The sequence below is a fragment of the Tursiops truncatus genome, chromosome 20 (genome assembly GCF_011762595.2).
Source record: "Tursiops truncatus isolate mTurTru1 chromosome 20, mTurTru1.mat.Y, whole genome shotgun sequence".
Taxonomy (NCBI): Eukaryota; Metazoa; Chordata; class Mammalia; order Artiodactyla; family Delphinidae; genus Tursiops; species Tursiops truncatus.
This window is the reverse complement of record NC_047053.1, coordinates 34,796,646-34,810,573: the sequence shown is the minus strand read 5'-3', so window position 1 is coordinate 34,810,573 and position 13,928 is coordinate 34,796,646. Positions and strand designations below refer to the sequence as shown.

At 57.7% G+C, this 13,928-nt stretch overlaps 1 protein-coding gene across 5 annotated transcripts; it reads left to right on the top strand.

Moving 5' to 3' along the window:
• Positions 1–116: 116 nt before the first annotated feature.
• On the top strand, positions 117–4,445 carry NXPH3 (neurexophilin 3). Of its 5 annotated transcripts, none has more exons than XM_033847799.2 (3): positions 117–331; positions 1,313–1,486; positions 2,713–4,445. In XM_033847799.2, the coding sequence occupies exons 1-3, from the start codon at positions 278–280 to the stop codon at positions 3,415–3,417; spliced, it is 933 nt and encodes a 310-aa protein (XP_033703690.1). In that variant the 5' UTR covers positions 117–277; the 3' UTR covers positions 3,418–4,445. The 5 variants fall into 5 exon arrangements, with proteins under 5 accessions (XP_033703690.1, XP_033703691.1, XP_073654470.1 ...); XM_073798369.1 differs by having other exon boundaries at positions 196–331; positions 434–1,486; XM_073798370.1 differs by having other exon boundaries at positions 200–331; positions 1,201–1,486.
• The last annotated feature ends 9,483 nt before the right edge of the window (positions 4,446–13,928 follow it).

The following is a 13,928-nucleotide window of genomic DNA, read 5'->3' as shown; positions in this document are numbered from 1 at the left end:
CCGCGCAGCTGGGGCCCTTCGAGGCGCTCGGGGCACCCATCTGGGACCTCGAGAGGGGGCCGTGCCGCGCACAGCTGGACCAGGGGAGGGGGGCGGCGGCTGCACAGCTGGACCGAAGGGGGCGGGGTCGGTCCTGGGCGGCAGGCAGAGCGAAGGGCCGCGAGTGGCCTGGGACTGGAGCATGGGACGGCGCGCCTGAAAGAGCAAGGGGTGAGGAAGGGCCTGGTACCCTGAGGGGGAAAGACGAGAGAAAGGGGCACGAGAGCAAAGGAGGAAGATGCAACTGACTCGCTGCTGCTTCGTGTTCCTAGTGCAGGGCAGCCTCTATCTGGTGAGTGGTCCGCGGGGAGCGGCGCGGAGGGGCGGGGGCCGGGAGGATTGGGGGAGAGCGCGGGAAGCTTCCAAGCCCGAAAACTTTCTCCCTTCCCCTCAGCATCCCGGGGATGGAGCGGAAGCCTGGAGGCTGGGGGAGAGGGCGGGGCCGAGGCCAGAGACTGGACAGTAAGGGTTAATAGGGGCGGGGAGAGGGTGCTGGGCTGGCCCACCCACTCGGCCTCTGGTGGCGGGAGGTGCGACGGGCACGAGGGAAAATGCCCGCAGCCGTCGCCAAGGGTTACTCGACCCCTTCCCGGGCCCCGGGCCGTGCGGAAGGGTGGTGGGGGATGGCTGTGGAGCTGATGACCTGCCAGAGTCATCAGAGCTGTGGGGCTCTTCCCTGACCTAGGGGCCCCGCGCTCTGGGTCCATCAGCGTACGAGCCAGTACAGGCGCGGGGCGGCCCCCGCGTCCCTCGCTGCCGCCTTCCCTCCCGCTCCCTCCCTCCCCGCCTGTTGTTTTCCTCTTCTCTCCCGGCTGCGCGCAGCCGGAGCCCCACAGGACCTGGGCAGGCGGCTCCCGCCCCGGGCTCTCGCGGCAGCTGAGCGGAGCGCCCAGAGCCCGCTCCCCGAGCGCTCGCTCGCTCCTTCCTGGCGGCCCAGGACGCGCGGAATCGACCCCAGACCCCAGCCCAGGGCTCAGCTCCCCTCCGACCCACCAATTGGTTCGGGTGGCCAACCGCCACCCACCAATCCCGTCTTGGAGAAGCCTCAGCCCCACACCTGGGTCTGCCCTTCTCCTCAAAACAATAATTATCTTTGCCACCGTGTGGAAGAAGCCCTCCCTTATCACATCCCCACCCGGGGCCCTTCTCCCCATCCTCCAGCCATTCAGCTGTGACCCCCGGCGGCCGAGTACACACAGGTCTGCCGCCTTGAGCCCAGCCCTCAGAGCTTCCCCTCCTACTGTCCCTCCGCCCCACCCTTGGGTCCTGGCAGGCAGGGCCACCGCACACAGCCCCAGGCATGGCCAGGGCCAGAAAAGAGACCACAAACCCCTTTGGAGCCCTCCAGACCTCAGGCATCCCCCACCCTCATCCCAGGGTCACCAGCAAATCCAGATGCTGCCCAGCTGTGAGCTGGTGCCCCGGTGCTCATAACGAGATACGTAAGGTAAGTACTCTCTTCAGAAGCTGAGCAAACCCACACCAGGCAGCTGTCCTCAGGAAACCCGGTTCACTCCCTGATGCCCTCCTGAGCTGTCCTGTGTTTGAGCTCGTCAGGCTGTCCTGCTGGCCTTCCCCACAGCTCCTTCAGGAAGCCTCCCCAGATGTTGCCTGTCAATAGAGCTGATGCAGCAGAGGCCAGCCAGGCCTCCGCAGTTTACAGGAGATCCTGGGTGGGGATGGGGCTTGGATGAAATCCCAGTAGAAGGACCCATCTGGCTTGTGCGCCCGGGAGTGCAGTGGCTTGGGAGGTCTGACTCTGTGTGACAGCCTTGTAGTGATGTAACCTGTGAGTCTGGTGTCCCCATCTGTGAAGTGGGAATAATAAGAACTCCTACCTCCTAGTATAAGTAATGTCCTGGCAAGTTATCACCAGTGGTCCCCGGAGGAGAGTGTGGCCCTCCTGGGTATGGAACTCACCCCAGGTCTCCCTCAAATCCTCCTGCCAAAACCTAAGCTGCATGTGTTCTTGAGAGAGAATTTTGCTGGGTTCTGTTTTCTTTTCCATCATCTGTTGGTTCTCTTCGCCTCTGAAGGTAGAAACTACCCCAGGATAGGGGTGGTGTCTCATCCAACAGACTAGAAAGTCCCCAAAGGCAAGGGCTGTTCCTCCCCTGTCAAACTAGGGGCTCTCTCAGCATAGAGATGGAGCTCTCCTATCTGACTTGGGGCTTTTTGAGGGCAGAGACTGTACCTCCCCCATCAGCCTGGGAATTTCACAGAGTGGGAGACTCTACCTCTCCTATAAGAAAGGGGTGCTCTGTCATCACAGCTTCTTCTATCAGATGAAGGCTCTCCCAACATCGGGAGCTGGGCCTCCCCCATTAGACTTGGGGCTCCCTAGGAGCTGGGGCCATGTACCTCTGCTGCCGTGGTCTACTGGAGAGAATTCTCCACCATCCTTCCAAGACTTTGAACAGTGACCAGAGGCAGGACAGTGGGGAGAGGAGCTAGGGGTGACCTGAGTGTCAGAACATGAGAGGGAACCACGACACAGGCCAGAGTGCATACCCAGCCCCCAGAGTAGCTGGGCAATGTGCAGGGCCCCCTCAGCCCCAAGTCAGAGTGGAAGGGAGGGCAGAGCGATGATGCCGGTGGTGGGAGGCAGTGAACCAGAATTCCTGGGTCTTCTGGGGACCCAGGTGCTCATTCTCCTCCCAACTCCCTCCACAGGTCATCTGTGGCCAGGATGATGGTCCCCCTGGCTCAGAGGACCCTGAGCATGACGACCCTGAGAGCCAGCCCCGGCCCCGGATGCCTCGAAAGCGGGGCCACATGTCACCTAAGTCCCGCCCCATGGCCAGCTCTACTCTCCTAGGCCTGCTGGTTCCACCTGGGGAGGCATGGGGGGTCCTCGGGCAGCCCCCCAGTCGCCCGAACCACAGCCCCCCACCGTCGGCCAGAGTGAAGAAGATCTTTGGCTGGGGTGACTTCTACTCCAACATCAAGACGGTAGCCCTGAACCTGCTCGTCACGGGGAAGATCGTGGACCACGGCAATGGGACCTTCAGCGTCCACTTCCGACACAATGCCACGGGCCAGGGCAACATCTCCATCAGCCTCGTGCCCCCCAGTAAAGCTGTCGAGTTCCACCAGGAGCAGCAGATCTTCATTGAAGCCAAGGCCTCCAAAATCTTCAACTGCCGGATGGAGTGGGAGAAGGTGGAACGGGGCCGCCGGATCTCGCTCTGCACCCACGACCCAGCCAAGACCTGCTCCCGAGACCACGCTCAGAGCTCAGCCACCTGGAGCTGCTCCCAGCCCTTCAAAGTCGTCTGCGTCTACATCGCCTTCTACAGCACAGACTACAGGCTAGTCCAGAAGGTGTGCCCGGATTACAACTACCACAGCGATACTCCCTACTACCCCTCCGGGTGACCCTGGGCAGGCCACAGAGGCCAGGCCAGGACTGGAAGGACAGGCCTGCCCACACAGGAAGCCATCTGTCTGGATACTGGGCAGGGAGAGGAAGGGGCCTCAGGCGGGGAGCGCGGGGGTGGAGAGGGCGCCAGGGCCAAGCCTCAGGTGGCGGGGAAGGGGGCGCAGGTGCTGGCCCCAACCTGAGGCTGTGGAGCAACCAGGACACAGGAGCGCTGGCCGAGGAGTGGCTTCTCTGGGCGGCCTCCCAGGGCTTCCCCACGGAGCAATAGAGAGATGCTGGGTCCAGGAGGTCCCTGGAGCAAGCAGACCAATAACGTCATGGAGGGGAGCCCAAGACCTTGGCTCCCTCCCTGCCATCCTGCGGAAGAACACAGCAAGGAGAGGGCTATTTCATCGGTGACGACAGCACGCGGGCACTGAAGGATGGCGGAGCTGGGGCTTCCTGGGAGCCAGCACCGGAACTCTCCAGCCCCACCCAGTGGGCCGACCTGAGCCCTCATCCTGGACTGTGGCTTGAGGCTGAAGTGGTGACCTGTGGAGTCTTCGATGTCTTGACAAAGAGACCATCTGCCCCCAGCCAGGCCACCCCTTCCCAAAATTCCCTCTCTTGCCATTGCTCCCCACCCCCACCCTTGTGCTGAAGGGGACCCTCGTCCTTAAGCTGAGACAGGGGGCGATCGTAATTCTCGCAGCACCAAGACCACACGTGGAAGCCCACCCGTGAGCCACGTGCATCCCACTCCTTGCTGGCTCCTCGGGGAATGACCTTATCCAGAGAGTGAGCCTTCCATAGCCAGCCTTGCCCATCAGCCCAGGTCTTGCCAGGACAGAGATGCTGCCTCCCCTGTGGCCCATGGGACCATCTGCAGCTCGGGGCAGGGTGAGGCCACACCGCGGCGGGTGTGCTGGGCCTGTCCCGTAGTGTCTGTCTGTGGGGGTGGGGAGGGGGGAGGTTTTGTGAAATCATCAGTTTGTTGACTTCTGTGTGCAGACTCTCGTTCTCAGATCAAGGAATAAAGCTTTCCTGGGCACTGGACTCTGAGTTATTGGGGAGGGGTATGGGAGCGGGGGTGGGGAGGGCCACAGGCACCCTGTGGTCCGGCCAGAGTTTCTCAGATGGCAACAGGACATTTTCTGGAGTCCAGAGCTGCAGGGCTCCAACAGCTACTGGAGCTGATGCTCCAGGGCTTCCCTCTCCACCCCCTTTCCAGCCACGAAAGCTGGGCCGGTGTTGTGCTGGGGCTGGTAGGGGGTGAGGGTGGCATCTGCGAAGTAGCTGGGGAGGAAGAGGTAGTAGGTGGGATGGGCCACATAAGGTGTTCCCTGTCACCTTCCTGGATATCCGTCTGATGGGCCCACTGGGGTCCCAACACTCTTGTCAGTATTTTGCTCTGTGGCCTTGGGCAAGTCCATTGTCCTCTCTGGTTCTCTTTTCATTTTTTTTCTATAAAATGAGGAGCTTGCCATTTGAGAACCCAGAGGTTCTCAAATGTGAGTGGGCTTCTGCACCACCAAGAGGGTTGTTAAAACCCAGATTTCTGGGTTCTACCCCAGAGTTTCTAATTCAGTAGGTCTGGAGTGGGGCCTAAGAATTTGCCTTTCTAACGAGTAATGAGTGCCCAGGTAGACACTGATGGTCCCAGCCCAGGGACCACACTCTGAGGGCCTCTCAGATGTCCTCTGAGTTCCCTTCTGGCCCTGGCTTCCTGGGACGAGGAGACACCTCTGATGCTTCTCCTCGTGATTTCCAGCGGCTCCTCCTGCAGAAGTCTCCTGGGAAGGGTCCCTTCAGAGAATCAGGGGTATTGGGTGTTCAGTCTGATGACATGCTCGGGGAGAAACAGGCCAGGGTGGGGTAGGGACGGAAGGGGCTTGAAAGCAGCCATGCCCCTGCCCCAGCCCATAGGAGGGCCTCAGAATGGAGGGCTGCCCGGGCCACCTCATCTGGGAGTTAGCTGGGCTAACTCCATTTAAGCTCCATGTGGGGAAGGCTGGGCCCCCGCTACCAAGATCACAGTGCCCTCTCTGGAGGCCACTGGAGATCTGCTCTCTTGGGAGGGTGGCGTGCGGGCCCCCTGGGTCCCTTTTGGCCAGGTAGCCAGAGTGAGGAGAGTCCTAGCGTGAGGGTAGGGAGCTCTGGCCACCCGCAGCCTGTCTCCCCTGCCCAGCAGCACTCAGCGCGGACCATCGCCCTCACACCGCAGAGCAGAGCTGGGTGGGGTCTCAGAAGCCACCTTGCTGTCGTCCCCTTCATAGGAAGGGACCCAGAAAGGGTGAGTGACTTGAGCCCACACTCCTATCCCAGCCTCTTCCCCGCCCAGCCACGCACCTTGCTTGCGGGGTGTCTCTCCTGAGCGGAGGTTTGAGACTCCCCAGCTCCTTCGCGCCACCCTCTCCCTCCTCACCCTAGGGACAGGGCTCGGGCCCTGCCTGCCATGGGGGGCTTGGGCTTGCTGGGCTCTGGTGCGTTGTCCCACCTGTGGACACACACTGGAGACCGACCACGAGCACCTCCCACAGTCCTGTGGCTGCGCTGGGCCCCTGCTCTGTCCCCCCTGACTGAACTGTCAGCAGGGCGGGGGGCCCTCTGGCCCCCGCCCCCCGCTCCTCTCCTCCTGTAGAGAGCCAGATGCTGCCGACAGCTGGAGGGCTGGCCTGCCTGGCACACAGTTCTGCCTGCACGGGGCGGGGGGGTTCATTTCAGTAACTTCATTTTGCCCGCGTGCTCTCTGCAGCCTCTCCCTCCTTTTCCGCCTCCCCCAGTAACACGGGCGGCTCGTCTCAATTAGGACCTTGCTAACAGATTTCCTCCCGAATCATAATTCTGCTGGAATAGACTTTGTGCTCTACTAGTCTTGCCATCACCAGATACTTCCTGTCCCCCCTGGTCCCCACAGAGGGAAGGGGTCCATCTAAGCATCTGGCTATGAAGAAGCCAACCTCTTCCCCCTTGGTGAGCAATGTCTAGGCATCTCCTGGGCATATAGACCCCCAGTCCCCATCAATTGCTTGGACCTCCCACTCTTGCCATTCAAAACACAGGAGAGGGCTTCCCTGGTGGCGCAGTGGTTGAGAGTCCACCTGCCGATGCAGGGGACGCAGGTTTGTGCCCCGGTCTGGGAGGATCCCACATGCCACGGAGCGGCTGGGCCCGTGAGCCATGGCCGCTGAGCCTGCGCGCCCGGAGCCTGTGCTCCGCAACGGGAGAGGCCACAACAGTGAGAGGCCCGCATACGGTAAAAACAAAAACAAAACAAAACACAAACACAGGAGAGCAGATTCCTCAGGAACAAACCTGTCTCCTGTCCCAGGAAGAAGCTCTAGGTTCCTATCCTCACCCCCAACCCTTGCCCCCTCCCACTGCCCTTCAGTGGCTGGCCTGCTGGCCCCATGGCCCTGTTCCCCCATCTGCTCAACTTGGCTGGGGAGCCGCCCCAGGGCAGGGGCCTTGGCTCCTCTGTTCGAGTGGAGCCTCTGGGACAAGCCTACCAGACTGGGGGCTCTTTGGGGACATGACCTGTATCTCCCCACCAGACTGGGGAGCCCCTGGAGCCAGGGTCTGTACCTGCCACGTCAGATCGAAGAGCCTCTGAAGCTGGGATCTGTGCCTCCCTCATTAGGCTGGAGTCTCTCTGAGGGCAAGAACTGCAATTTGGAGGCAGTGGGGAAAGCTTATTCTTTCCTGAGCACCGGAACACCTGGAGGTGGTCTCTGCCCTCAGCCCTGCGCATGTCTGGGCAAGGATTCCCACCTGGGCCTCGGCATCCCCATCTCTAATGGAGTGAATATTCCCAGCGGTCTGTGAAGCTAATAAGAGGGAATACATGTTAGGTCAGCTGGCAGCAATGCTGAGTCTTCCTCTTGATGAAGTTTAAGGCAAAAGCAAATGGGTGCCTGGGTCCCTCCTCCCTCCCTCCTTACCCACTTCCCAGGGATGAGCAAGCAGGAACTGAGTCACCCACTTTCCCATCCTTGGCAGGAATGCTGGTGACCTTGCATGTGGCAGACTTGTGTGGCGAGGCCCACTGCTCAGAGACGCACGAGGTGGTAGGTGGGTAGGGAAGCTGGGGGAAGGGCGTGTATGGGGGTGGAGGCAGCTGAAGGTCGTGGAGTGACCAGGGTGCTGGATTATTGAGTGGGTATGTGTAGGGGGTCGTGGGAGACACAATGAACCGGTTGCTCTGTGCTGGGAAGTGATCCAATGTCATGGCTGGGAGTAGGAGAGAGAAATGTTACTTCCGAAGGTTCTGAGTCCTCTGGTACTGCCAGGAGAACCAGGGGCTGGGGTGACGGGCAGGGAGAGGCACCACCAGCCCCGCTAGGCGGAGGCGAGATTGGCACCTGCCAATTATACCAAAGTCCTGGAGTGGCAGCTGCTGCCATCGCCAGGACACAAATGCCAGAGGAGACACGGCACTCAGCAGCCGGGCGCTGGGTTCTGGTTCCACAGAAGCCCCTGTTTCCTGTCGGCCTGCCAAGCTCAGAGGCTGACCTGAAAACCACCCAAGCTAAGGTGCCTAGTTCAAAGCCTCCCAGTTCATCATCTCAGGGCCGCCTGGCTAGATGGTCCCAAGGGACAAGCTGGCACCTCCTGAACCAATGAACTGACAACAGGAGAGTTGCAGAAAGATATATCTGGATCCCAATTCTGAGTCTGTAATTTATTAGTCGGGTGCCCTGGACAAATGACATAATCTTCCAGAGCTTCCTTATGTGAAAAACCAGGGACCTACTACCTACCTTGGGGCATTGGTGGGAAAAATAAATGAGTTGCTCGACAAATGTTCCTCTTCTTCTTTGCTTCTGGAGATGGGGGTCTGTGTTAACTTCAGCCTTGCTCCTGGTGTGGAGAGGTAAAAAGGCCCCAGGCTGGAGGTAGGCGACCTGGGTTCCCATAATAAGTGCGGCAGAGACCACTAATATCCATTTCCCCTCTCTCCGCAGTCATGGAATTCTCCATTTTTAGTTGGGCACTTGGCTGCCTGAAAAACATACTTCATTTCTTTGCCTCCCTTGTGCCTAGATGTGGCCACGTGACTAAGATCTAGCCAGTAAGCCAGTTAGGTGGCAACTTCCAGAAATCTTAAGAAGTTGATATACACCCTTTGCCCCGTCTTCTTTGTTCTATCCTCTGTCCTGCTGCCTGGAACATGTATGTGATTGCTGGAGCTCTACCTGCCACCTTAAACCACGAGGGATAAGAGCCATACCCTAGAAGTGGCCATGAGCTGGAAGAAGTCCTGGTCCCTGAAAATTTTGTGGAATAGAAATATCATACCAGTCCTAGGCTCCTACCTTCAGACTTTTATGTGAGAGAAAAATCAAATTTCTATCTTACTTCTATCAAATTTCTCTTATTGGGTCTCCATCTCTAGCAGTTTAGTCCAGCTCCACTTGATTCAGTGGATGTGGTTGAGCACTTCACTTCTGTGGACCTCAGTTTCCTCATCTGTAGAAATGAGAAAATGCTCACATATCTCGCCGCACTTCAGAGAGATGTTATCGACTCACGGGCAAGAAGGAACTTGGAAAAGCTCTGGTTCTCTGCCCCCTCTCCAGCACTGAGGCGCACGGCCGCCATTTGCGAGTCGGAAGAAGTTGCTGCTGCACGGCAGGGGGCTCCCAAGAAGCTGAGAAACATCCTCTAGCCCTGTCTGAAAGGCCTCCAGTCCCCAAATTCAGCCCCCACACATCTGAGTCCCCATCCACATTCTGATGTTGGTGACACAAAATCGTTGTTCAGGGCCTGACTGATCCCAGCCAGATGGGATCCTAATTTAATTAAAACCCTTTAATTACCTGCAGCAACACAGCTTTGGAAGTCCAGTGCAGAAGGGGGCCTGTAACGGGGGGGGATCGTTGACAGGGCAGAGTAGGGGCTGCTCTTCCATCACTCTGGGAACCTGGGGTTGTAGAGCGTTTCTCCCACCAGGGTGGGCACAAACCGTACAGAGCAGCCTGTGTGGCCCGTGCTTCTGGCTTGGTTGGTTGACTGCCAAGCGGGGAGTGAGGCCCTTGGGAGCAGAGTACCAGCCACTTGAACCTGAAGCTGTCAGTGTTGGTTTTGTGCTTACACTGAGAGCAGCACAGACTGTGTAAGCTCAGGTCTGAGTCCCTCAAGACGCTGGCGCTGCCCGGGACAGTCTGGGTAGGAGCAGGTACAGTTCTGATTCCTGCTAATTGGCCTGGCTTAAGAAACAGGGGTATCTCTGTCTCCACCAAGGAAAAGCAATGCCCCTGTGAACTCAGGGTGTTATCCATCTGGGGAGGGAGATGAAAGGGGGTGACTTAGGTGGGCTGCAGAGGAACCATGTGGTTTCTTCGGGTCTAGTAAGGAGCTCCCTTCCTCCAACGTGGTGCTGGCCCTCCACTGGCTTCTCCCTGTGAAGGCAGAAGGCAGTAGCCCAGGCCAGGCCAGAGCCTGCCAAGCCCTGGCAGGGCAGACGCAGAAGCCTAGACTCCATGAGCTGGGCTGTTTTTAAGCCTTGTGGACATAATACGTTAATACCCTTCAGTTCTCCCTTAGTACTTATTCATCTAACAAATATTTAATAAAGTCTCTGAAAGCTCCAGCTGGGCTCCATGGGGCCAGATCGTTGGAGGAAGAGGTTCAGTTCGCACTTGAGCCATAGCCTTAAAGGACATGTTCTACTGCGGTCAGCGTGATGTCAGTGGCTAGAATCGAAGCAAGAAACCCCAAGAAGAAGAAAAAACTCAAGGGGAAAATGTAGGAGCCGTGAGGCCCCCCCACTCCACACCCCCAAATTTCTCCTTCCGTAGCTGAAGCCGGGAGCACTGCCGTTGAACGCGTTCCGCGGTACCCAGGCCTGTTGGCTCCCGCCTTCCCACCCCCTGCCTCTCTTCCTGCATCCAGCCGCAACTCCCCACTCCACCCTGCTTCCTCTGTTATCCCCCAGCATCCACGGCCTCTTGAAAGAGACTGCTCCTGCCTCTGACCCAGGTTGAGTCTGGAGTGCTATGTAACTGACAACCTGGGGACTGTCACGGCGGGAAATGTGGATGTGCCCCCAGACTAACTAGAGACGGGACATAGGAGCTGTCACTCCCCATCACATCGAAGACTTGTGAGCGCAGGGGCCGTGTGTCCTGTCCAGCTGGCCTGCAGGCTCCCCAGAGACAGGAGGGCCTTACTTTGAGGCATATCTGCTCAAAGGTGTCCTGCACACCAAACTCTCCCTGGGGAGTCATCCCTGATGGGCCTCACTGGACGGTGTGCTGAGGCATGACCACAGCCTTCACCCTGCCACCTTGGGAGAGGAAGTGACAACAGGGGGACAATCTGCTGCACTGTTCTCACTCCAGCAGCCCAGGTCCTCCTGGCTGGAGGAGAGGGTGGGCAGGAAGGGTGAGGACAGCAGAGGAGGAGGGCAGCATGTGGGTGTTGGCACACCCCTCCTCCCAGCTGTCCCGATATTGTGTGTTGTCTTCTCTAGAACAGTCTTCTGAGACCTGGCTTAGCTCCGCGGACACAGTGAGGGGCACTGAGCGTCACAGGAAAAGCCAGGGTCTTCTGGCTCCTAACCCGGTACCTGCTTTTTCCTGACCCCAGGCTTCCTTGATCCGATCCCCTTCATGACTTGAGGGGTGGCCCCACCTGGGGTAGGATGGCCTGCACAGCCCCAGGGAGACTGGGCTCCCCCTCCTTGGGTTCAGAGCAAGGCCATTCCCCAGCTAGGGTGCGTTTGGAGAGAGTTGGGTTTGAGTACTGGTTGCCGTGTGACCTCGTTCTGGTCCCCTCAGCCCTCTGGGCCTGGATGGCAGTCCTTCCCCCACCTGCTCACATGGTTCCTGCAGAAACAGCCCTGGCAGCGGTGGCTCCGGGTCCGTGTAGGGCTATTGCCGTCTGGCTGGGGCTCACGGGCAGGGGCAGAGGGCTGGTTTCTCCTTCTTCCTGGGGGAGGCTGTGGAGAGCAGCAGTTGAGAGCACAGGTTCTGGAGCCAGGTTGCATGGATTCAAGTCCTTGCTCTGCCACTTCCTAACTGTAGACTTTCAGCAAGTCATTGAACATCTTTGTGTCTCAATTTCCCCATCTGTAAAATGGGGGGGGGTGATCTTTACCTGTCAGAGGGCTGTTGTGAGCTGGAATGGGTAAAGCAATTGAACCGTGTTTGGCACAGCTGCCCTGAGTACAGTCCCAGCCTATGGCCCTCTCTGTTCCTGGCCAAGCCTGGGTGTGAGGGAGGGAGAAGTATGGCCATGGGCAGGAATGCGCAGGAAAAAATACCCACAGGGAAGGTCAGAAGTCTACAAAAGATGACTCACACGAAGGAATCTACTTTTCTTTTGATTCCAGTTGAGAAATGGAGCTCTTGGTTGTATTTCTACTGATCCTTGGGCCAGGAATCCCCCACTTCTGCACTCCAGAAGCCCCTGGGTACTCCCCCTGGGGACCTCGACTGGTGAACACGACACAAGGCTCGGGGAATGCAGGGGGCCAAAGGGTCTTTATTTAGAAGCAGAGTTAAAGACCCACAGCAGTCAGCCAAGTGTACTCCCCAGGCGGCTGAGGCAGCCTGCAGGGGCCCCTCCTGCCTTACTTGCCCCACCCTCACCTCACCTGCCTTTATCACCTCCACCCAACGGATCAATTTCTCATCAGCCTGGATGGCCTGTGGTCCTTTGATGGTACTCCTGGGAACTGGGTGTGTGAAACAGGCCCATCTTGGACTGTAGCCCCGAGGGTGACTCCCTGAGGACTGGGCCTTACGTGACCCATTTCTTCTACACTTTGAGAAGGGCCAAGGGCATGGGGTAGGCACAGGGCCTGGCAGTAAATCTGCGACTCGCAGAGGGACTCTGAACGCTCTCTATCGTGAGAGTCTTTCACAGGGACAGAGAGGAGGAGAAGGGAAGACACAGGTCAAGGGGCAGCTAAAACCCCGACAGGCGGCATCTGCGCTTTATAAATGAGGAGGATGCTGTTTGGGGAAATCGCGGGAAGGTGGAGGATACAAGAGTGTGGAAAGGTATATGAATGCCCCATTTACCAGCCTCGGCAGCTCCCAGGCCTGGGATAGGAGGGGCCTGCCGCTGCTCAGTCAGGCGCTGCCATCTGTCACATCTCAGCGGAGATCAGCACTGGAGGGCTCATTGTAGGCAGGTTTTTATTATTATTTTTTTTAATGCTGCAGGATCAGGCTCAAGACGTCACTCTAGTGAGCAGTACTGGAGACAGGGGAGAGAAATGTCTAGGAAATCATGGAAGCTTCCATGCTCCAGGAGGAGGGAAGGACAGGGAGCGGAAAAGGAAAGAAAAAAGAAAAGCAGCCAAAGAAGGAAAACCATGTAGAAAAGACGGCCTTGAATTAGCAGGTGTGCATCATCCCTCTCCCCCTGGCCCCTCAGGAGGCAGCAGCTGCCCAAGAAACTGGGCTCCAGGGTCCTCAAGTTACATCCTCTCCCCAGTCCCTATTTTCACACCTCCAAGCCGAAGTGCTTCTGCCCTGCCTCTTACCTTCCTCTCTGGAATGCCTACTGTCAAGCACTCCTAGCTTTTGGAGATTATAACAAAGATGATGGTGATGATCATAGATGAAGAGCTGTTCCAGGTGACTGAAAGGTCTGGGGCAGGCTGACTCTTCCTGAGACTCCCCCACGCGTTACAGCAGGTGAGAACCTCAGAGCTCGCAGGACACAGGGCTGGCCAGGGGATGGCTCTCCCTCTCCCCACAGGGAATTCTGGCTCAGAAGATCCCCACACTCCCAAAGGTGCCCATTTCAGGGTCTCGTCGCAGATTTACCTTCCATTCCAAGAAATCCTAAAAGGCCATGGACTCTAAAGGCTACATATGGCTTAGGGTAGGACCAACAAGAAGTACACGGCAATAACAATAGCATCAGTGGCAGTTAACCTTTCTGGAGCTCAAGAACGGTAGTCACCATGTTAAGGACTTGATATGTACTACTCATTAATTTCCAGGGGAACTCTATGAAATACCCATTTTACAGAAGAAAAACTAAGGCTTATACGAGCAGGTGCTTTGGCCAGGATCGTGAGTGGTGGCAGGAGATCAGAGCCGGGCTCCTTGACTCCAGACACTGTGCTCTCTGAACACCAACCTTGGCTAGACCTCCAGCGCTGCCTGCACTCTCACCAACCTTTCCCCAGCCACTAGGCTCATCACACCTCCCAGCCTCGACGCTATCCCAGGGATTCTCAGCCATTGATCTTATTTCCTACTTAACACTCAAAAACGTACACGTCACCAGATGCAAGCTTGCTCAACTTCCTACCATGAGACAAACCCACGTTCTATAGGACTCTCCTCATACCCAGAGAGGGTGTCCCTCCTCTTCCTACCTATGCCCACCCACCCGCTTCTCCTCCCAGACCACTCAGAACCTCCCAGCACAGATGGTCCTTTCTCTACTGGACCTGAAAGCTTTTAACTGCTTCCTCTCTACTGGATCCCTCTCGCCAGCTTTAAATGTGCTCATGTCTCTTCCATACTATAGGAAACAAATGGAACTCCTCCCTCTACTCATT

What these genes read in the sequence shown, in the direction of transcription:
- NXPH3 (XM_033847799.2), top strand. Translation starts at nt 278, where the DNA reads ATGCAACTGACTCGCTGCTGCTTCGTGTTCCTAGTGCAGGGCAGCCTC. An exon ending in TGCAGGGCAGCCTCTATCTG is followed by an intron (nt 332 to 1,312) that starts GTGAGTGGTCCG and finishes GGGTCCTGGCAG; the next exon opens with GCAGGGCCACCGCACACAGC. An exon ending in CTCATAACGAGATACGTAAG is followed by an intron (nt 1,487 to 2,712) that starts GTAAGTACTCTC and finishes CTCCCTCCACAG; the next exon opens with GTCATCTGTGGCCAGGATGA.